Here is a 23,208-nt window from a genome sequence, read left to right on the forward strand (position 1 = left end):
GCCTCCCAAGAGCTGGGATTATAGGCGTGCATCACCACACCCAGTCTCAGTTGCCATCTCAGTTGCCCCATAGAGGGGCCAGCACAGCACACCAGGGATTGAACCCCAGTCCCTGAGCCTGCCTAAGCAAGTGCTTTAGTCTGCTGAACTAGCTGGCCAGCCCTTGATTGTTTGTTTGTTCTGTTCTGTTTTGTTTTTTGTGGAACCAGGAATTGAACTCAGGCCCTTGCACTTGCCAGGTCAAGCTCTTATTCTGCTGAACTATCTCCCCAGCCCCTTGATTGTTTTAATACTGAATTCAATTACATTAATAGGTTTCCTTAATTTTGAATGAACTTTGCATTCTGATACACACCCTGCCTAATTTTGCAGGGTTGTTTTGTTTTGGTTTGGTTTGTTTAGGATAGGGTGTACAGGGTCACACGATCGGACTCATAGTGATCCTCCTGTTTACAGCCTCCCAAGTGCTGGGATTACAGGTGTGTGCCACTACACCCAGTCTCAATAGCAGTCTCAGTGCACCCCAGGCATGAGGCCAGCACGGCCAGCCCGGGGATCAAACTCCTGGCCCCTGCATCTAAGCAGACACTTTAATCCACTGAGCTATTTGGCCGGCCCATGCAGTATATTATTTATTCATTTAGTATTACATCGCTGAGTCAGTTTTATTTATTTATTTTTTTTGATACTGGGATTGGAACTCAGGACCTGGTACTTGCCAGGCAGGTGCTATGCCACTAAGCTATATTCTTGGCCCTACTTTTTTTTCAGTTAGCTTCTTGGCAAGCATCATAGCACATGCCCATAATCCCAGCACTAGGAAGGCTGAGAGAGGAAGGTTGCTGTGGAAGGTTGCCTGGAGTTCATAAGACCTTGTCAATAAATAAGGGAGCAAGCTCCTTGCTCTGTTTTGTGGGTTTGTTTTTTTTTTTTTTTTTAATTGTTTTTAGGGGGGGGAGCTCAGCCCACCAGGGGGCGGGGCTGGCTGGCATGTGGTGCTGGGGGATTGAACCGTGGTCCCTGTGCTTTAGCTAAGCTTGTTCTAAGTAGGTGCTTTAGACCACTGAGCCATCTCACCAGCCCATCCTTGCTCTGTTTTGATAACTTCATTATGCTAGCCTTGTGGAAGGAGTTTGGTGATGTTTAATCTTCTGGTTTAACAGTTTATAGGACAGAAGTTTGTTTCTTCATTTTGCCTTATTCATAAAAACATCATAGCTAAGTATGGTGGCACAGTCCTGTAATTTAAGGACTTTGGAAGAATGGGGCAGGGAGAGCCCAAGTTTGGACAAAGTAGCAGTTTATCCACTGTCTAAAATTTTTTGAGGGGCTGGGGAGATGGCTCAGTAGAATAAGCGCTTGCCTGGCACAAGGGTCTAAGTTCAATCCCCGGTTCCGTAAAAAAAAAATAAAATAAAATAAAATTTTTTGAAAAGTAAAGAGACCAAGAACTGGGTGTGGTGGAACACACCTGTAATCCCAGCACTTAAGAGGCCAAAAGGGCAGAAGTCCTTGGTTTAAACTCTAGTCCTGAAGTGGTCTGTTTGGGCCTTTTTTTTTGGCAGAACCGGAGATTGAACTCAGACCCTTGCGCTTACTAGGGAAGCACGTATTCCACTGAGCCATCTCCCTGGCCCCTGTTTGGGCCTTTTTTAAAAGGATAAATATTTGCCTTTTGCTTACTCCTGTGGCATACTGTTTATGAAGTTTTCTACTTTGTTTTGGCTCTTTTTTTTTTTTTTTTTTTTTTTGTTTTTTTAAACTGGATCTTGGACCAGGAAGATAGCTCAGTAAGGTCCTGAGTTCAGTCCCCAGTACCACAAAAAATAAAAATAAACTGGATCTTATATGTGCCTAGGCAGGGCTTGGCAATATAGGAGGCAGATAAGACCAACAAACGTGTCTTGAATTCTGTATTTTCTCCTTGGTTAGTTTTCAAGAGGTCTGTCTGCTGGGTTTTCCATTCTTTTTGATTGCATTTATCTGCTGATTTTTTTTAGTATTTTGAATTATATGTGAAGTCAATTTCAATTTTTTTTAATACAAAAACATCCCATGAGTACTGCTTTAGCTCTTCACTTTATGTATGTTGTGTGCATTTTGGGCATTGTATCTATGACTCTGTACTGGGAACTGATCAACCCTCAGTAGTCTGCTGTGGGGTGGGGTATAGCAAGGGATAAAGGAAGACAAAAGAGAATTTCGAAGGTTTAGGAGGATCAGGAAGTCAGTGCCTCAGGTTGGGCAAAAGCCCATTTTTATTTAATGGGTTTGGGAAGGAGGTGGTGATTTCTTGGAACAGCAGCAGTGGTCAAGAGAAACGAAGCATAGCCAGAGAAAAAGGAACAGGTTTATACAACAACTGCTTTCTCTCCCAAGCAATACTTTTGCATCTGCTGCACTGTTTCAAAGAGTCACAGGGCAGTCAGTCCTCAACAGATGTTCCCTTGCCTGTGACCATGAAGGTGACCTGGGGCTGGCAGAGTTTCCGCATACCTTCTGGCCCACAGGCCCCCTTTATTACAGATTCCAGTCCCCCACAACCCAGATCTAACACATTTCTCCAGCTCACTGGATTGTATCATCCACGTAATAGCCTCTCCCCACCCCTGCAGACCACCATTCTCTTCCCAGTGTTGGGATTGAGCCTCAGGCTTTGTACCTGTGAGGCAAGCATTTCACCACTGACCTGCATACATAGCCCCCTCCCCTAAAAGAAAAAAAAAAAAAGGTTCATCTCTTTCTCTGTATCTCACCAGCTGGAGACTAGCTAAGAATCCTGGCAGAGTAGGTGCCTTGTATGCTGCCTGCTGCCTCCTTTGTCATTCTCTGGCCCTAAGTTCCACCTCTGTTCCAGCTTCAGGGTAGGATCCAACCATGGGTGATAAATCTCCCAGAATGAGCCAAGTGTCCTTACAGCCCTTTATCCCTGATGCCATGGTCAAGCCGTGTGGTTGTTGCCTGATAGTACTGGTCCCTCCTCCAGTTACCATTGGCTCTCTGGGGACATCCAGTTTACATCAGTTGCTTTTGGACCAACCTTTGCAGCTAACCCACCTTCCTCATCACCCAGTGCCAGCACACATGCACCAAGAAACAGGAACAGCATTTGAGGCTGGCCATGTGTTTTCTTCTTTAATCTGTGAAGGTAAAAAAGTATTCTTGACATTTTCTCATTATCACAGCACTCTTGCAAGGTAGCCACTGTTGCGCACACTTGCAGACAAACACCTAGGAGCCTAAGGCAGGAGGATCACTTCAGCCCAGAAACTTGGGGACAGCCTGGGCAACAGCAAGATACCCATCTCAAAAAATAGAAGAGAGAAGAAAAAAAAAAAAAAAACTTGCATTCCTGGAATAAAGAGTCATGATGTTTGGGTTTTTTTTTCCCCTCGGAACCAGGTATTGAACTCAGACCCTTGTGCTTGCCAGAGAGAAGTGCTTATTCTACTGAGCCATCTCCGTGGCCCATGATTTTTTTTTTTTTTTTTTTTCTTTTGTGGAACCAGGGATTGAACTCAGGCCCTTGCGCTTGCCAGGGAAGCGCTTATTCCACTGAGCCATCTCCCTGGCCCCATTTTTATTTTTTTATTTTTTATTTTTTGTTACGTTGCTAGATTTGGTTTTCTGATATTGAGAGAGGGATTTTGGCACCCATGTTCATAAGCAAAATGGTTTACGCTTTTTTTTGTACTCGTTTTTGTATCAAGGTTATACCAACCTCATAAAATCAGTTGAGGTTGCTCTCTTTATTATCATTACAAGAGTTTATTAAGATTGAAATTTTTCACTTGTAAAATTTGTGGAAATTTTTGCTATAAAACCAACTGGTGCCTGGCATTGTTTTAGGAGGTGGGTAGGTTTTTAATTCAATGTCTTATGGTGGCGAATTAAAATTACTCAGGTTTCCTATCCTAGAGATACACTTTCAAAGAAAACTACTTTTGTATTTTCTCATTTTAAGTGGTTTCGAATATCTGACACAAAGTTATTTATAGAATTGCCTTGCTTGTAGTCTTTTTTTTTTTTTTTTTTTTTTTTTTACTTTTATGTATTTGGTACAGGGTCTCACTACCCAGCTCAGACTCATAGTGATCCTCCTGTTTCAGCTTCCACAGCACTGGGATTAGTCTACACCATGCCCGGTCTTGGTGGCTGGCCAGCACCGGAGGTGGGGCAGACACCTCTTGCAGTCTCGGAGATCGAACCCAGTCCTTGCACTTGCCAGGCAGGTGCTTAGATCTCTGAGCTATCTCCGTGGCCCTTGTAGTCTTGACTGCATCAGAATTTTTTTTTTTTTTTTTTTTTTTTGAGACAAGATCTCACTATGTAGTTCAGATTGGCCTTGAGCTCACTATGTAGGCTAGGCCAGCCTCAGACTCATGGTGATCCTCAGCCTCTCAAGTTCTGTAATTACAGGCATGTACCACTGTGCCTAACTAGAAATTATGTCCCTTTTGTGCCAAATATTTGTCTTTCTGTTATATCCTGACTCTTGCTAGACCACCAGCCTTTTGTCATTCCCCTTGCTTGTGAAGTTTTTTTCTGTTTCATTAGTTTCTGCTCTTGTCATAAGCTCCCTTGGTTTAACCTATGGTTCTTTTTCCTACCCTTTATATGCATAACTCCTATTTTCACCAATTTCTCCTCCAAACCAAGCAAGAGAAGTTTCAAACCTAAAGAAAAAGTAAGTTGTAAAAATGCCTGTGTACCTCCAACAAGGTCAGTGCTCTGGTTTGGATGTAGAATATCCCCAAGAAGGCTCCTGAGTTCAGAATCAGAGCTTTTGTAAAGTGGTTGAGTTTGTTTTGTTTTGGTTTTGATGGAACCAGGGATTGAACTCAGACCCTTGCGCTTGCCAGGGAAGCACTTATTCTACTGAGCCATCTCCCTGGCCCCAAGTGGTTGAGTTTTAAGAGCTCCAGCCCCATCTGTGTATTTTATTAAGCCATTGGTGGATTCATAATTGAATGGAAACCTGCCTTTGGGGACTGTACCTTGTCCCCAGCCCTTCCTCTCTGGCTGTGTCCTAGCCGCCAGAAGGAAAGCAGCCCTCCTCCACTGTGCCCTTCCCATGATGTTTCTCCCTCACCGCAGACCTGAAAGCAGAGCAGCCAGCTGACCAGGGACTGTGCCACTGCTACTGTGTGCCACAGCCAATATTTCCTCCCTGTTATTTAATTTTCTCAAATATTTTGTCACAGCAACAGAAAATAGCCTAACAGCATCTTAAACCATCTTGCCACTTTCTATTTTTACAAACCTGCAATGTGCACATTTAATTGTTATAGCTCTTCAGTAGCTTTCAATTTGAAGCAGGCCTCTTAGCTTCTTTTTCTCCATTAAATTTACTTTTCTTGGAGAGTTCGGGTCAGTTATATTATCAAAATGTCCCACTTTGGATTTGTATGATTGTTTTCCTGGGCTTAGCTCTAGGGTACAGTTTTAGCAGAGTAGCATGTAGGTGATATGTTCTTGCTTCTCCAGGTGTCCTATTTCTTTCTTTCTTCCTTTTTTTTTTTTCCATTTGTGTATTTGGTACAGGGTCTCACTATGCAGATCGGACTTGTGATGATCCTCCTGTTTTCAGCCTCCAAGCACTGGGATTACAGGCATGTGCCACCATGCCCAGACTCTGTTGCTATTCAGCGTGCCCCAGGGACAGGACTGGTGCAGCATGTGGAACCTAGAGATTGAACCTGGTCCCTGCACTTGACAAAGCAGGCATTTTGTCCGCTGAGCTCTCTTGACAACCCTATTTCTTACTGCACATCAGGAAGCATATGATGCTAACGTGCCCACTGGCTCAGGATGCTAGTTGTGACCAACTCAGTAGTAGGAATGATGTCCAAGTTGTCTCCCTATTGTTATTAATTGGCTTTGCCATTACTGAGACAAAAGACTTGGTAGCAGCCACTTATGGGAGGATGAAAGCTTTATTCAGCTCATGGCTTCAGAGGAAGTGATCAATAGTTGTCTGGCTCCAAGGTTAGGACATCTTGCTGGAAGGCCACTGTGGAGCAAAGTGGCTCACTCTATGAGGCCTGGGAGCCAGAGTAGGATGGAAAGAGCACTAGAAGGGGCTAGGGACCAGATACGGTCACGCCTCCATAATCATCCAGACACAACCAAAGGATGCTTTGCTATCCCCCTAGGTGGTCATAATTCAGAATTGCAGTCCCAGTTAATTGTCACACATATGAAACAGTTTTCCCTCTGGCTATTAGGTGATCTATGGGATCTGGCCATTTAAGGCTAAAAATTTCCTTAATGCAGTTCTTAAATGTTAGTTTCTTGTGGGATATTTTTTGTATGTGTTTCTGGTATTTTTTAAAATTTTGGTATTATTTACATAACAATATGTACCATCTTAGGCATTTTTAAGTGTGCAGTTTGAGACTCCTAGTCTGGCTTCAAACTTTCAGTGATGCTCCTGCCTCAGCCTCGTCAATGTTGAGATTACAGGCATATGCTTAGTTGTTTTCTGCGTCAGGATCTCAATATGAAATCCAGGTTGGCCTTCAACCTACTACATAGCCCAGGCTGGCCTTGAACTCATGGTGAGCCTCTTGCCTCAGCTTCCTCAGTGTTGGGATTAAAAGTATGGACCAGGGCTGGGGAGATAGCTCAGTGGTCTAAGCGCCTGCCTGGCAAGCACAAGGACCTGAGTTTGATCCTCAGTACTACATGCCATGCCAGCTTGCTCCAGGCTTATCACTGAAACCGGGTATGGTGGCACACATCTGTAATCCTAGTGCTGGGGAGGCTGAGACAGAAGGATCACTCCAAGTCTGAGGTGAGCTGCACAGAGAGATTGTGTACCAAATAAATAAATAAAAGATTTTTTAAAAAGCATGAACCACCACACCCAGGCTTACCTTTGCATTGTGGTATAGCCAAGCTCCAGAATTTCCTCACACCCATGAACAACAGCTACTCATTTGCTCCTCCTCAGCATCTCACTACACCGGTAATAGTGAACCTTCTAGAGCTTTCAATGATAACAACTCAGCTGTGGCACAGATACCATATGCTTGACTCCACTGCCCTACACCCTTGTTGTTTCTGAATATTTATTTATTTATTTATTTTGTATTTAGTACGGGGTCTCACTACTAGACCAGACTCATAGTGATTCCTCTGTTTTCAGTCTCCCAAGTGCTGTGATTACAGGTGCATGCCACCACGCCCAGTCTCACTTGCTGTCTCAGTGTGCCCTGGGGTTGGGGCTGGCATGGCACCCCAGGGATCAAACACCAGCCACTGCATGTTTCTGAATTTGACTACACCAGATAGTGTGTATAAGTGGCATCATAAAATATCTGTCTTTTTCTGACTGGCTTATTTCACTTAACATCATGTGCCTTATGTATGATTTCTTTCTAAGGCTGAGTAATACTCAATTGTATGTGTACATCACATTTTTGTCTCCCTATTCATCCACTTCTGGGCACTTAATGTATTGCTCCTTGTATGAGTGTACAGGTAGCTCCCCAAGTTGCTACTTTCATTTCCTTTGTACTTATACCAGAAGTGGAGTTGTTGGGTCAGACAGTAATGCCACCTTAAATTTTTCCACCAAGAAGCCATCATATTTGCTGATGTCCAAGTCAGGGCTTTGTGGTTTAATTTAATGGAATGAGGTTCATCCAAGGCAGTGCAAGCTGTAGATGGTGCTACCCAGAACCTGTGCCATCGTTGGTATAAGATGGTGCTGCCCCAGCACACTTCAAGTGCACCTACAGGTCACTGTCTACCTGTGCAAGTGTCTGTCCTCAGTCAGGTCTTGAAGCAGTTCTGGGTGGTTAAGCTGAAGGAACAGTCAATGCCTGGAGACCCAGTGACCTGATTTTATGTCCTTTTTGGCCAGAGGCACTGCCCATTCCTCCTTTTTAGTATTTTTGCAATCCCATAATCTCTGTACCATTTTGCAATGCAAACAGCAGTGCACAGGTTTCAACTGTTCCACAAACTTACCACATTTGCTATTTTCTGGTTTTGATTTTTTTTTTTAATTTTTATTTATTTATTTGTGTGTGTGTGTGTGTGTGTGTGCGCGCGCGCACGCACGCGCGGCCAGCTCAGCCCACCAGGGGGCGGGGCTGGCTGGCATGTGGTGCTGGGGGATTGAACCACGGTCCCTGTGCCTCTCTAGGCTTGTTCCAAATAGGTGCTTCAGACCACTGAGCCATCTCACCAGCCCCTTGTTTTTGATTTTTGATTGGGAGTTTTTCTTATAGATATGTATATGAAGTATGATCAAAACATATGGTGAAGGGCCAGGGAGATGGCTTGGTGGAATAAGCACCTCCCTGGCAAGCGCAAGGACCTGAGTTCAATCCCCAGTTCCAGGGGGAAAAAAAAACAAAACATATGGTGGCTGTTTCAAATTTTAAGAGGGTTTTTTTTTTTTTTTTCTTCTTTTTTTCTTTGCAGAACTGGGGATTCAACTCAGGCCCTTGCACTTGCCAGGGAAGTGCTTATTCCACTGAGCCATTTCCCCGGCCCCTTATTATTTTTTTTAAATTATTTTTATTTTTTGTGTAACTGGGGATTGAACTCATGCCCTTGAGCTTGCCAGGCAAGTACCTATTCTAAGCCATCTCCCCGGACCTAAGAGTTTATTACAATAAAGGACAAATTGCCATTAATCCCCCATAAAATATACCCTCCCATTTCAAACACACAGTCCTGTTGTTCTTGCCTCTTTCTGAAGCAGTTCTGGAAGATGTCTTTTGTCTGTGATAAATACATGGTGAATGCTGCTGGTGAATACCATCCAACAGAAAGGCGCATTCCCCAGAGCATTATGGTGTGTCTTTACCTCATTCACTGGATCTGGCAATGGGTGACTTTAGGTTCCTCTCTAAAGTCAAAATGACCATGAAAAGTAAATATTTAGGTGGGTGTGCTTGTGCCTGTGGTAATCTCAGCATTTAGGAGGATGAGGCTGAACAACTGATGCAAGTTTGAATTTGAGGCAACCCTGGGCTACAAAGTGAGGTCAAGGCCAGCCCAAACTACAAAGAAACCTGGTCTCAAAAAAAAAAAGAAAAGAAAAGAAAAAAAGTTATGGCTTGTATCTAGATGTGCCCCCAAAGCACCATGTGCTCACAAGGTGGCTGGATCTAGGGTGTGTGATGCTGGATTAAGGGTATGTGATTACTAAAGTCATCCCCTGATTGGTTAAACATGGTTTTGGGTGTGGATAAAGAAAGGCCTACCCTAGGTGTGGGTAGCCCCATCTAAAAGCTGGATAGCCCCAAAGGGATTAAAAAGAGGCTTCAGCCTTCTGTTTGCTGCTGCTCGCTACTTTACTGTCTCCCACCCACCATAAACTTTCTCCTCTGCCTTGAAGACAGCGAACTATGAGTTGAAACCTCTACAAACTGAGCTACAATACACCTTTTCTCCTTTAACTTAGGGTACCTGGTAGTTTGTCTTAGCAACAAGAAAAATAAGACAAATGGTTTTAACCCAACCAGGACATTGAGGCAGCCATGATAGTGTGACTCAAGACATCCAGAACTCCTTCCGAAAGTGGCAAAAAACAATGTTCACAGTGAGGGAAAAGAAAGGGGTAGCCATGGCAATGTGTATTTTAAAGGACTAGGGAAATGTGGGATTCATCTACAAAGTGTGTCTGTACTTCTTGGCATCAGAAGTCCTGAAGTTTCAAAGCTCAAGGCCAGTGAGTACTGAAGGAACAGAATGGCTATCAGCAGTGCATTTCTTTGTAGCTGCAGGCATTTATTCAGCACTCTATCCTTAGTGTCTGCCTACCTGTACCCCAGGACAATTACTTGGGTTACAGGGCCCTCCCTGGATTTTGTCTTTATCAAAGACAAGCTATTTTAACCTTCTGTTTTTTTGTCTTAGGCAGGGTTTCACTGTGGTTTAGACTGGCCTTGAACTCACTATATAGTACAGGATGGTCTTAAACTCGAAGCAATCCTCCTGTCTCAGCATCCCAAATGCTGGGATTACAAGTGTGCATCACCACACCTGGCTATCTTTTATCTGAGGAGTGTGCAAAGCCATGTCGAGAGTCTCCTCACGGGGGAAGCACTGTCACAGTACCATGAGTGTGGTGGCAAGTCAGGACAGCACTATGGCTCATGTCATATCCAGTTTTAACCATTGGTGACATAGTACAAAGGAATCTAAATGTCTGTACAGAAAACCTAAAGGCAACTTGCATGCCTGCCTGGTGACATTGGGGATTAAAGCAAAAGCAATGTCCAAGGCTGATTCAACAGGCCAATAGTGGCAATAATGCTTTCTTTTCCCTCCTTTCTCCTCCTTTCCAGCTTTCCTTGCCTCATATTTTTTGTTTTAATTTCCTTTTTGTGTGCATAACACTGGGATTAAACCCAGGGATGCTTTGCCAATGCACTACATCCCCAGCCCTTTTTTAATTTCTATTTCTTTTTCTTTTTTGAGGTAGATTCTCATTAAGTCCCTCAGGTGGGATTTGAATTTGTGATCCATGCCTCTATGTTCCCCAGATCTGGGATACAGGTGTGAGCCACCACATCCATCTTGTTTTAATGCCCTTTAAACTCTGTGATGTTTAGCTTTCTGTCACTGTGACAAATACCTGATATAACCTAAAAGAGGAAAGGTTTATTTTGGCTTATGTTTTCTGAAGTTTCAGTCCATGGTTGGGCCTGGAGCAGCACATCATAGCAGGACCACAAGGTGAAGGAAGCTGCTTGAGTCTTGGCAGCCAGGAAACAGAAACAGATCAGCATCCCAATATGCCCTTCAGGGGCACACACCCAGTGACCTAATTTTCTTCTACTAGGTGCCACCTCCCAATAGTGCCACAACTTGGGGACATTCAAGATCCAAATCATAAAGCTCTTAAATCTTTAATTGTAAAAATTTCACTTCATAATTTTGACTCTGGTTCCAATTTGTTTTGGGGTGTGTGTGTGTGTGTGGTGCTGAGGATGAACCTAGGGTATTATTATACATGCAAGGCAAGAGCTCTACCAGTGAGCCACATCCCCAACCCCTGGTTCTAGTTCTTTTTCACTTATTTTTACATCAATATTTAACAAATGCCTACCACTTCTAATCAGGAAACAAATCTTAGAAATGTTAGGTTCTGATGTTAAAATACCCATCTTGTTATTTAACCTGGGCTAGTTCATCATGAATTGCCAAGCACCTTGGTAACTAACCGGTCATGGTGGTTAGTCCTTCACACTACTGAGTATCCCTCTGTGCTAGGAGCTCCAGTGGAACAGCACTTTCATTCTTCTTGCCTGCACTATGGATGCAGCTGTATCAATGTGGCCCACGTGAGGAGGTACCAGCCTTTCTGGCTATGTACTCAGGCTACCAACAGGGGTCACAATAAGCACATCCATCAAGTCACCTCTACCCAGATTATATGGTCAGGGAACAACCTCTGCCTAATCAGAGTCCAAATGCCCCCAAACCAGTTGGGACTCTTTGGATCACAGCACTGGCATTTCATTCCACTGAATGCTCAGTTAGATTTGCCTTACAAGCTGTAGCAGGGAAGTTCTTAGTGAAGGTCCCCAACCCTTCTTGAGATGGGCCAGGGGTCTTTCAAAAAAGAGAAGCCCTGTAGGCCAGCAGTCCCAAGTGTTGAATAGGGGAACTTGCACACAGAGCTGCAGTACCCTCAGGGTGCAGGACGAGAAAGGAATGTCCTGCCAGGTAATAGTGGGGGACAGTGTATGGGAGGGCTCGCAGACAGGGCCAATTTTCTTTTGTTTGGGGCATTAAACTGGACACCTTTATCAGTATCTGGTAATGTTTCAGGCCCAGCCTAGGCCCGTACCTGCTGGGAAAAGCCATGCTGGTAGGCAAGGCACAGTCATCTGTGGTTAGGGACAGGGGTCCCCTACATCTAGTATGAAACCAAGTTCCATGACCCAGAAAATTACTAATTTCCTTCCTCTAGGCTCATCAGTTTAAATGATCCTCTTGCTGGTAACTGAGCCTTCTAGACTCCTCTGCCGATGCTCATGTCTTCTTTGACACCTCCAAGAGCTCTTATCTCTTATGTGGGCCCCCAGCCAGCTGCCCAGACTGACATTTGGCAGTTTACCATTGCTGCCCACACCTGCCTTGCAGGAAACCTAACCTGGTCCTCCACTTTCTTGGTTCCCCTTTTGTGACCAGAGATGACAAAATCCATTTGGGACCCTTTCTGTCTTCTCCCTCAGGGTGGAGTGCATACTGGCACAGAAGGGTTATTGTGCTTATGTCCCCCCAAAAAGGGACAGCCCATCTGAGGAACAGCAGGCAAGGTGGCCTGTTAAAGCTAGCAGGTGCCCACTTCACACAACAGCACTTCAGGGTCAGGGAGTGGGGGCTGCAGCAAGGGCCAATCCTGGCTGGAGAGGGGACCCTGAGTGAAGCTGTTTCCCAGGGGGCCTGTGGGGAAGTGGCTGTGGTTATCACCAGTGCCCTTGAGCCAGGACACCTGTCACCTAAACCAAGGGCAGATGAAGCCTCATCACTGACAGATGGAGCTTCTACAAGACAGTGGCCCCAGTAGAGTGACCTGAGGCTTTTGTTCCTTCAGCACTGGGGTCTGAACCCAGGACTTCTTACCAAACTACATCCCCACCACACACACATACTCATTCCCCGCCCTTTTTTTTCATTCCCCTTGAGACAGGGTTTTGTTAAGTCACTAAACTGCCCAGGATGGGCTTAAATTTGTGATGCTCTTGCCTTAGCCTCCCAATGCTAGGATTTCAGGCATGTGCTACCACTGCTGGGTTATGGTGTCTCTCAATAGATAAACAAAAGGGAACACACAATGGCCTAGAACTGACAGGCAGAGCCCTACACTTGGCTTAAAGGAAGATGTAGGGGAACAAGGCAGGGTGTGGTCATACGTTAGAAAGCAGGACCCCAGAACCAAGTCAGACCAGACCTAGTTAAGTACACAGACCACACCAGCACCTGACATCACCATTCCCAGAAGGCCCTCCCAAGGGCTAAGATGGGTCATACTCATGGGCTGAGTAGAGGGCCCATGCCATCTCTGATACCTGAGCATGACTGTGCCCAGGAGCCTGAGTCAGGGAAGTCCTATGGCCTTGCCAAACTGCTGAGCACCAAAGCTGGGACATGTCCCCCTTGGCTCCTACTTGACCTTGAGACTCAGGCCTCCAGAGGATTTGGTACCTGCAGCTGCTCAACCTCTGGGCAATACATGCCCAGGAAGCATGCTAGAGTACCTCAAAATAGCAAGCCCTCAGGCCAGGACCAAGACCTATAGGATGCAAAGGCTCCAAACAGCACCAAACAAAAGGGTGCTACAGGCCCCTCTAGGGTCCCTGGGAGCCCTTTGATTCCATTTAATGGACTCAGTGACCAGGGCCAAAACTTATGAAGCCACCTGCACCAAACCCATCAATCACACCTTGAGGCCATGTAGCTCAAGACCTCTACTGACTGTGGTTAGCACGGTGGCAGCAACAACCCTAATGGATGTTCCTTGCAAATGAAAGTGCTGGTGGGATAGCTCAGTAGAATAAGTACTTGCAGGTCAAGTGCAGGGTCCCAAGTTCAATCCCTGGTACCACAAAAAAAAAAAAAAAAAAAAAAAAAAAAAGCACAAATTCCAGCAGTGACACCAGACTGGCCTCGCCTTACAGGCTTTTGAAATTATTGGCTCCCCCAAGTCCTAGGCTCATCATGTATACCCCACATGCACCCTCCCTTCCTGAGGAAACCAACGCAAAATAATAAACTGGAATCAGATTTGAAAATACAGGAGCCAGAGTAAAGAAATCAGTGAGCTGACTGCTTTAGTTTTTGCCACAGTTATTACACCATCAAACGCCAAATATTTAAGGCAACTGGGTTTTACCATTTGCTTACATTTATCTCACTCCAAGTTTGTTTTTTTTTTTAATTTACCGCTTTCAGCCAAGCATGACAGCACACACCTATAATCTCAGCACTCCAGAAAGCTGAAGCAAGAGGATCATAAATTGGAGCCCAGCTTGGGCAACTCAGCAAGGCCTTGTCTCAAAAAATAAAACAAGGGCTAAAGATGTACAAAGGCCCTGGGTTTAATCTCTAGTACCACACAAGAAAGAGGAGAAAAAAAGAATTCAGATGTGTTATGTACTTGTACCAGTTCCCTACAATAAATGTAACCCTTATGTACTGCAAACGTACTAATTTTTGGGGTTTTTGTACTAGGGAACAAACTCAGGACCTTGCACTTGCCAGGCAGGTGCATAAGCCACTGAGCTATCTCCCAGGTCCCTAGTTGTTTTTTATTTTTATTTTTTTACTACATGAGACAATAAAGAGGGTTGAGATGAGGCTCTGTGCAAAGGTTCAAACCCCAGTACCACCAAAAAATTTTTTATTTATTTTTGAGACTCATTCTTTCATCTTAAAATTTGTGACCCATCTAGAAAGTACCTGGGGGCTCATACATAAAGGCGGGCTCTTGTCTCCTGTCTTTCCAAGGGCCTGGCTTCCCTGAGCTCCTCAAGGGATCCTTCCTTGGCTACTACAGCTGTATGCCACCAGGGCATCTGGTTCTGACCTCTCGAGACAGCTCGCTGTGAGGATACCCAGCCCGGTTTGGGTAAAATGAAGCCCAGGGCACTGGCACTGGCACAGGCCCAGGCAGTACAAGAGCCAAGACAGGAGAGGTACCCTATCCCTAGACAGGAACCAGTCCCTGCTGTGCCAGGCTGATTATCCCAGTCATATGTGAATATTGAACTAGGGAAGATAGCAGGGTAGTGTCCCATGCAGCCTTGGACACCTCAGGACCAAGTCTCCAATAACATCCCATACTTCACCTCAGAAACCTGGCCCAAGAAGGCAAAACAGCACTTCCACAGCAGGCCCTGTGCTGTGGCACAAGGGTGGAAGAGGGAACAAAGCCACTTCTCTTGCCCTCTTCTTTTATCTTTGCTCAGGTACTCAAGTCACAGAGATCATTCAATAGGGGCCAGACTCTAAGCCACTCAACTTCAGGGATCTGTCCCATCTTGCTCAGCTCTGAATTCTAGGTGGATGACTGACTAAACGAGGGGAGCTCACTGAGCTCTCACCCATCCTACAAAATGTGGGTGTGTACTGTACAAATTGCAGAACCAAGGCTCAGGAACATGCCCAGGGTCACACAGCTCGCTGGGAGCATGAGGACCAGCCTGCTTGAGGGCAGCGTCTCCCCTCCTCCCAGGTCTAGCCCTAGAGTCTGCACCATGACCAGGAGGAAAAAACGAGGGAGGTTTATTTAACATTAAGGTGGAGAGGAGACCAAAGGTTGACTGGTTCACTTGGTGATGGTGTTCCTGTGGAGGAAAAGAAAGGTGTGAGGCTGGATCGGGGACACAGATCCCCCAGCCCACCTGCCGAGTCCCCTACTCACGCATTCATGCTTTTGCCGCTGCCACTGAGCACAATGTATGGAGTCTTCTGGGCCTTCTGCTTCTCCTGGAGCAGAGCCACTGTGCCTAGAGGTGTGTCGCTGGAGCTCATCTTCTTCAGAAGCTGTGGGTGGGGGCCAGTCAGCATAGGGTAGGAGCAGGCCCAGGAGTCACCACCCTTGGCTCCTGCCAATGCAGAGCCCCCCAGGTTCCTGAGCACCCACCGCCTCCTCGTCCAGCTTCTTCATCCGCCGCTCTGTCTTCATTTTGCCTGAGCCCTTCCCATGGAAGCGGTGGGACAGCTGTCGGAATGCCTGGAACACAAGGCAAGAACAGGAGTGGAGGACCTTGGGTGGGTGAGACCAGGGCCCTTGTACTCAAAGAGCACCCCAACGGGGTGGGGAAGGGTACTGACTTGTCCAACTGAATATAGGGGCCCTGGTGGGAGGAAAGAGGATGGGAAAAGGATGCTGGAACCCTCAGGGAGCCCCAGCAGAGGCAGCAAGACACTCAAACAGATGTGCTGTAACGAGAATGGGTTCTGGAGTGAGACTTGCATGTGGAGGCTGGGGCTGGACACAGAGTCAGGGTGGCTCTGGATCCTGCTGCCAAGGACACTGCTCTGAGCGCTGGAGGTTTCTACTACAATGGGTGGGCAGAAGCACAAAGGTGCCTGTCTGACCCTCCTGTCTGCCTTCAAGGAGCCTGCTGTGCTAGAGATGGAAACTGAGGCTCAGAGTTTCTGCACCACAGCCAGACAGGGTCCTGTAGTGCCACACTGCTTCCATGGCCAGGCCCCATGTGCCAAGAGCCCACTCACCTCCTTGGGTGTGAGTTTCCGGCCTGTCTCATCCACATACTCGATCTTAACATCAGGCTTGTAGCCATCCTTTTCTTTGAAGTCCTGGGTGAAGCCACGGTACTCTTCTCTCCTGCTGTACTTGTCATCAATGGCCCTGGACCAAGATAAAAGTCTGTCACACACCAGACCCCTACGGTGTTTCCTGGTAGCTCTGCAATGTCATCAGCCCCACTGCCACACTCACATCTTGTCTTCAATGCAGTACACCGCTGAGGGCAGAGACTTGTTGGGGGCCTTCACCCGAGCCACCTTCTGCACTGTAGTCTCCAGCAGACCTGGGGACACAGGGGCTGTGAGGTCCATGCTGCCTGCCCCGCAGACAGGAAAGATGCAATTGAGCACTAGGAAGCCCTCACAACCCTGCTGACAAGTAAGGATGTCAGGCTGTTACACAGAAAAAGGACCGAGGAAGAGGAGGAAGTAGTGACAAACAGGGGACCCCAAACCCATCCCCCCATGCCATGCCCCCGCCCGCACCTTTGTTCTGGCACAGCAGCAGGGCAGCAGCCAGCCCTCTGTTCACAATGGGCTCCTCATCCAGGATGGTGGTGGAGGAGGCAGAGAACTGGGGACGGCACACAGTGGGTGTGAGCAGACTACGGGCGCTCTTCCCACTTCCCTGCCCACCAATCACCCCAGGGGACTTCTCTTAGTTCTGGGGTGTTAAAGAGTCCATTCAATAGATGGGAAGATAAAGCCCTTGGACCCTCATTGAGGGACTGAGCTGGGTGCAAGCCCAGAACCCTTGTCCAGCCCACAACCCCTGTGCATCCTCACATCCTGCTGCTGCTTCTCCTCATCCAGGTTCACAGTGCTCCAGCCAATGTTCTCTTCCCCATCTGACTCAGAGCCACCATTGGCTGAGCGCTCTTCGTCCCGTTCAAAGTCCTGGGGTGGAAAACAAGTCAGCCTGGGCAGCGCCAGCCCACCTATCACCAAGGACCCATAGCCCCTGACCAAGAGCACAGCAGGCCTGTGAGGCGGATGGAGGGCGGTCTGTGGGACTCACCATGAGCTCCTCTTGTTCCTCCCGGTTGCCAGCCAGCCCGTAGGTGGGGATCTCCCCCAAGGTGCGGCAGAACTCTGAGGTGGCATTGAACACAATGGCCCCCTTCCGCTCAGGATCTTCCTCCTCCTCCCAGCCCCGCTGACGGGACTCCAACTTCTTCACAATCTCCACCACCTGGGGGAGGGAGCAGCTGTGGGCAGACCCAGAAGTTTCTGGGGTGATACCACTAAGAGCCGGGAACCCACGGATCTTCCCTGGATCTGGTACATAAACCATCCCACAGCCCACACCGACCAGTCCCACTGGCTTCCTCCCTCTCCCTGACCTTCCTCTGTCCAGCTGTTAATCCCTATTCAGCGTAATGAACCACTTTTCTGCTCCAACTCAATGCAGGTGCTCCCTACTGGCCTTGGAATTAACCCCCCAAATCCTACGCAGTCCCTTCTAACCAAGCCTGTGCCCACCACTCTCCAAAGCCTCTTACACACTGCCTAGGAGGCCAGGGCCTCCCCTGCCCGCTTCTCACCCAGAAACTCCCCCTTCCACAACTCACTTCTGAAAGCCCCTCCAGTGACCGCAGGCAGGTAAGCAGGCAGGCAGCCCACACTCCAGACTTCCCCGCTGGCGTTTCCAGCCTGCTCCCCAGAGCAAGGGGGTGCCTTGAGAAGAGCTTCCCTGTGCTGCCAGCAATGAGAGCAGCAACCTGCACACCTCCTGCCTTCCCAACTCCTGTTGTGCAGACGCCCAGCCACACACACACACACACACACACACACACACACACACACACACACAGAGCAACTCCTCTCGTTTAAAAAGCCCCACCTCCAGCCAGGCATGGTGGTGCACACCCAAGATCCCGGCATATGGATGCACAGGCAGGATGGCCACAGGTGCAAGGCCAGTCTGATCAATAGTGAGACCCTATGTCAAAAAAAAATGAAAGAAACAAACACCCCCACAACGCTGTCACCTCCAGGACACAACAGCAAGCTCCCAGAGCAGCTATAGTCACTACATCTTTGTGTCCAGCTCAGGTAAGCACCCTGTGAAGCTCAGTGACAGCTGTGGCTGTGGGTGCCACTGCCCATTCACCTCAGCTCTTGCCAGCCAGCCACTTGCTCCATGCTCTAGCAACCTATCCCTGAGCACCGCAGGGTCATTTCTCCAAAGACCCTACTGCCTTTACCCAAGATCTCAGCTCAAAAGGTCCCCAACAGTCCTCTCAACATGGCTGCTCTCTCTTCGGCTTATTTTACTGTTGGCCCTGTGTTTATAAGATGCCTACTTCCCCTCACCCACACTAGAGTTGGCCTTGTTTCCTATTCTACAGACACCCAGCCCTGCAAACAAAGCCTCACTTAGAGCAGGCATCCAACACACCGCCAGCCTCACCTTCTCACCACTGTCGCGAAGCTGCTGCAATTGCTGCAGCTGCCGTAGCCGCCGCCCCTTCTCCAGCTGCTTCTGCAACTCCAGCTCTGCCTCATCCTCCTCCAGTGCCTCAGGGGACCCTGAGGGCAGAGCTCCCCCATCCTCTGGTGGGAACACAGGACACCCGCTCACATAGGCTCCTGAGGCCCTGTCCCTAGCCCCACTGGCTGACCCCTTACCCTCATCACTGATGTCCATGTTCTCCACACGGGTGTCATCTGAAGGCAGGGGCTGCGGCACAGACTCCTTCTCGACATCCTCCGGGTCAGCCTCCTCTACCTCTGGCACTCGGCGTCGACCCCGGCCCCGCAGCCTAGGAGGAAGAGGCCCCATAGTGAGCATCAGCTCCTGGGCTGGGCCACCCAGTCCTCCAGGCACCACTGTGTTCAATCCTACCTTGAACCAAAGTCCCCATCTTGAGTCTGGTCCCCAAGGGGCAGCAAATCATCTGCCCGCATAACTACCTCCTTTTCCTTCTTACGGATTTTCTTCACTCTCCGTTTGGTCTTTTTAAAGGTCACCTGAGGGGGGAGGGAAAGAAGAGATTTTTGTGGAGTAAACAATGACCCAGGAGCCCAGGCCATCAAAGCCAGTAAGGAAAGCTCTTCTGGTGGGACCCTGTCTGTCACTGCCTGCACTTCCAATACATGCAACACACAAGATGGGTACTATATTACTCCACCATGAGACAATGAAACTAAGGCCCAGAGAGGTTAAGATCCCTTCCCCGGGCTGCTCAGTGCCCGTGCATTCTTGCTCCAGGACTCCTTCTTGCATAGCCATGATGCCGAGGGCACAGCTGTCTGCCCCCATCTCCATAGTCTCCATGTGCCACATCCACATGCAACTAAAACCAAACTCCTTATATTTGGACAGCTTCTGGAAGAGGCTACTGTCTGTTAAATGACTCACTAAAGACACGAGCTGGATGTGGGGCAGAGAACACAAAGTTGGTGTCCCCTGGCTCAATAGTCCCTTCTTGTCAACACCCAGCCCCTCCCCGCACTGCCATTTACCACTCATCCAGAGCAACGCATGGCCCCAACACTCAATCCCTCTTCCAAGGGGCAGGATAATGGCTACCCCATACACAGTGCAGGCAGAGCTCACCATCTCCTCAGGTGTGAGGTACTCAGAGGCCAACCTGGGTCCCACTGAGCTCAGGGACTGTGCCTGCAACCGCAGCTTGGTCCGGATCTCTTCCAGCTCTCGTTCCCGTAGGCCATCAGCTGTGCCACCCTGCTCCAGCCGGAAGGAGTGTGGTCGCTCACCCTCTAGCTCCTCATCATACTTGGCCAGTATAGAGCGAGGTTTTTGCTGCAAGGAAAAAGGAAAAGGTTGGGACCTGGGCCAGTCATTGTCTCCCACAGCCTCGTGCCGACACTGTCCACCCCAGCCGCACACCCTGCCAGCATGCCTGTGCCAGGTCATCCACGCTCTCATCTTCTGCATAGGGCAGGTAGTCGGGCTTTTTCTTCCGCAGCTCCACATTCTTCTCTGCTCGCTCCTTATCTACCAGGTTCACATTCACCAGCACATCCTCCTCTTCCTGCAGCACGCCTGGGAAAAGAGCAGTCAGCAATCATCCTACCAGCCCTGGACACACTAGTACCCAGGCCGCCACCTGAGCCCCCTCGAGCTGCTTACCTTTGTCCTTCAGGGTGAGGATCACAGTCTCCCCCTCTCGGAAGGACTCTATGGCATGTTCCACAGTGAGGCCCTGAAGGTCGCGGGCACTGTATAGGTCCTAAGGGGGAAGGCCCAGCCAAGTAAGGGGTCACATGTAGCCCCCAATGCTAGGATGGCAACACCAAGGCCACAGCATTCCCCTCCTGCCCAAATCACCAGCATCTATAGCCTCACCTGCCGCCTCTGCTCAAATTCCTCCTCCACCAGAGTGCTGACACCAAACTCTTGATCCATCTCTTCCAGCAGCTTGGCCTGTGTGACATGAAAGGATGTAACCTCAAGCCATTTCGCATTACAGAAACACTACTGTACTAAATGTGAATGTCAAAGGGCAGGACCTGCAAGCAAGCTGTGCAGAATGCAGAACAGACAGCACTAAGACAGACAGCTCCCCCTCAGCCTTACCAGTTCCTCCTCTTCACCAGCCCCAGCTGCCCCAACACTCACCCTCTTCTCTGCCAAATCTTTCTCCTTCTGCAGCTGCCGGCTCCTCTCGATCCACGCTGCAGTGTCATCCAGCCAGGGGTCATCCTCCCCCAGTGTCTTTATCTTCCTGAAGGAAGAGAATGCTCTGAGAAGCCCAGGACCTGCTTCCCCACCCCGACCCACAAAGTAAAAAGACAGCAGCTTCCCGCCTGGCCACCTTGGACAGGACTCCCTCACCCTAACTTCTGGTTCAACAGCCGCTTTTCCTTGGCAGCTGCCAGTTTCTCCCGAAGCTCCTCTCGCTGTCGCAAGGCCATGGGGTTGATGACATCAGCGGCCACGGGCTCCTCTTTGGTGCCCGCCTCTGGAAGGGGGGCCCAGACGTAAGGCTATGTCTGCCCATGGCTGGGGGGAGAGGAGGGAGCCACTCACCCTGCCCCCTTCCAGCTCAGGGCGCCAGAAGGGGTCAGAAGAGGGAAGAGTCCTTCACCTACCTAGCCCCACTTCACCCCACTCTCCTGTGTCACTCCCATGAAACAAGACAGGATCTTCAATCTTCCAAAGTTCCTCAATTTTTTTTTTTTTTTTAAAGCAAACCAACCAATTCCTGCACAGCCCAAGCAGTATGCAGCAACTGTGTATAACTCTCAGTCATCTATTTGCACCTCCCAATCAGAAGGGCACCGGGCAAGTGCATCCCAGATCCACATTGTGCCAGCAGGCAAATGCATATACAGAACTCCTGAATGGTGCTGCCTCTGCACACTCTTCCCACTTTGTTCAAAGACCCCTTGAGATGGCCTCTCTGCCCCACCACAAATGCCTTCCTGAGACCCCATCCTTAGCACCACGCTCACCTTTCTTGACAGCACTGACTTCTAAGGGTTTCAGCCCCAACTTTGCCCGGAGTTTACTGAGGACAAGAGATACAAATGTCAGGAACTACAAAACAAATAGGTTATCTAGTACATTTCTAGACAGGAAGCAAAACTAGTGGGAACAAGTGGTCTTAAGGTTCTTAAGTACAGGCCTGACCTGGATAGCCTAGGACACTGGAAAGGTGACAGCCACAAAACTAGGGAACATAGATGCTTGGCTTGGCCTGTCCCTAATCAGCCAATGCCCTCCTGCTTGGCTCTGTTTCTTCCTATGACTCAAAAGCAGTTAGGATGACTACTTACACGGCCCTTCCCAATCTAACTGACATGCTATAATGGACGAAAGCCTGGCTGCCCCACAAAATGCCAGAGGAAAAAAGCTGAAATACAGGGAAATGGTACTCACTTGGTCTCCTCAATGCTGAGTGATGAGGCATCTCCTGAGCCAGCTTTGGAACCAGCAGCTGCAACAACAAATACCTAGGCTCAGGAGCTGAACACTGCACCCCAAACCCAGCACCTTTGGCTCCAACCGTGGAGTCAAAGATAAGCATTAGCACCTGGGTCTGCTGATGACACCAGAAAGCTTGTCTATCAGTCCTGCTCTTCTAGAACTTTATTTTCCTCTTTTTTTTTTTTTTTTGGTAGAACCAGGAATTGAACTCAGACCCTTGCACTTGCCAGGGAAGCGCTTATTCCACTGAGCCATCTCCCAGGCCCCCTTTCCTGACTCTTTTTTTTTTTAATTTTTTTTATTTATGTGTGTGTGTGTGTGTGTGTGTGTGTGTGTGGCCAGCTCAGCCCACCAGGGGGCGGGGCTGGCTGGCATGTGGTGCTGGGGGATTGAACCGCGGTCCCTGTGCTTTGCTAAGCTTGTTCTAAGTAGGTGCTTTAGACCACTGAGCCATCTCACCAGCCCCCTGACTCTTGAGATTCAACTTTCTCAACTCATTTTGGCCTCTTTCTCAACTCCTCCCCCCTTTTTGGTTGTCTTTTTGAGACAGGATTTCACTATGTAGTTCAGGCTGGCCTTGAGCTCACTTTGTAGCGCAGGCTGTCCTCGAACTCACAAGGATCCTCCTGTCTCTGCCTCCTGAATGCTGGGATTACAAGTGTGTGACACCACACTGGCTTTACCCACTTCTTGGAGGAACCGGGGATTGAACTCAGGCCCTTGCTCTTGCCAGGGAAGCGCTTATTCCACTGAGCCATCTCCCCAGCTTTACCCACTTCTTTATGTTGTGTATTTTCAACCTTAGCTTCTTCACCGGTTCCCTTCTGATTGGAAAATTCCTATCAGGATCTGCAAGAAGTCCTGTTCAACTATCAATCGGAACTACCTGCCCTGAACTCCCCAGTCACTGTCATCTGAGGTCTCCTCCTCCCCACAGGACAGGGACTGTATCAGCAGCAATTCTGTGTTCTCTATGCAATGTGAAGTAAAGAAACAGTATGTTGCTAGATGTTGGGGACACAAATAAGTATTTTGGACCTGTGCCAGCCATCTCACACATA

General features: G+C 48.4%; 1 protein-coding gene across 1 annotated transcript in view; it reads right to left on the reverse strand.

Moving 5' to 3' along the window:
* Nucleotides 1-14,366: 14,366 nt before the first annotated feature.
* Sart1 (SART1, U4/U6.U5 tri-snRNP-associated protein 1) overlaps nucleotides 14,367-23,208 on the reverse strand; it is an 11,058-nt gene continuing 2,216 nt past the window's right edge. The window contains exons 2-20 of the mRNA XM_023710647.1: nucleotides 22,100-22,157; nucleotides 21,673-21,728; nucleotides 21,053-21,179; nucleotides 20,837-20,942; nucleotides 20,564-20,641; nucleotides 20,348-20,447; nucleotides 20,118-20,260; nucleotides 19,811-20,017; nucleotides 19,097-19,221; nucleotides 18,880-19,013; nucleotides 18,662-18,804; nucleotides 17,267-17,440; nucleotides 17,035-17,145; nucleotides 16,735-16,822; nucleotides 16,442-16,532; nucleotides 16,216-16,351; nucleotides 15,620-15,709; nucleotides 15,398-15,519; nucleotides 14,367-15,320 (exon numbers count right to left, since the gene is read on the reverse strand). Of these exons, the coding sequence (XP_023566415.1) occupies nucleotides 15,302-15,320; nucleotides 15,398-15,519; nucleotides 15,620-15,709; nucleotides 16,216-16,351; nucleotides 16,442-16,532; nucleotides 16,735-16,822; nucleotides 17,035-17,145; nucleotides 17,267-17,440; nucleotides 18,662-18,804; nucleotides 18,880-19,013; nucleotides 19,097-19,221; nucleotides 19,811-20,017; nucleotides 20,118-20,260; nucleotides 20,348-20,447; nucleotides 20,564-20,641; nucleotides 20,837-20,942; nucleotides 21,053-21,179; nucleotides 21,673-21,728; nucleotides 22,100-22,157 (2,108 nt within the window). The 3' untranslated portion in view covers nucleotides 14,367-15,301. The remainder of the gene's footprint in view (nucleotides 15,321-15,397; nucleotides 15,520-15,619; nucleotides 15,710-16,215; nucleotides 16,352-16,441; nucleotides 16,533-16,734; nucleotides 16,823-17,034; nucleotides 17,146-17,266; nucleotides 17,441-18,661; nucleotides 18,805-18,879; nucleotides 19,014-19,096; nucleotides 19,222-19,810; nucleotides 20,018-20,117; nucleotides 20,261-20,347; nucleotides 20,448-20,563; nucleotides 20,642-20,836; nucleotides 20,943-21,052; nucleotides 21,180-21,672; nucleotides 21,729-22,099; nucleotides 22,158-23,208) is intronic.

The sequence above is a fragment of the Octodon degus genome, unplaced genomic scaffold (genome assembly GCF_000260255.1).
Source record: "Octodon degus isolate 3935 unplaced genomic scaffold, OctDeg1.0 scaffold00018, whole genome shotgun sequence".
NCBI classification, from domain to species: Eukaryota; Metazoa; Chordata; class Mammalia; order Rodentia; family Octodontidae; genus Octodon; species Octodon degus.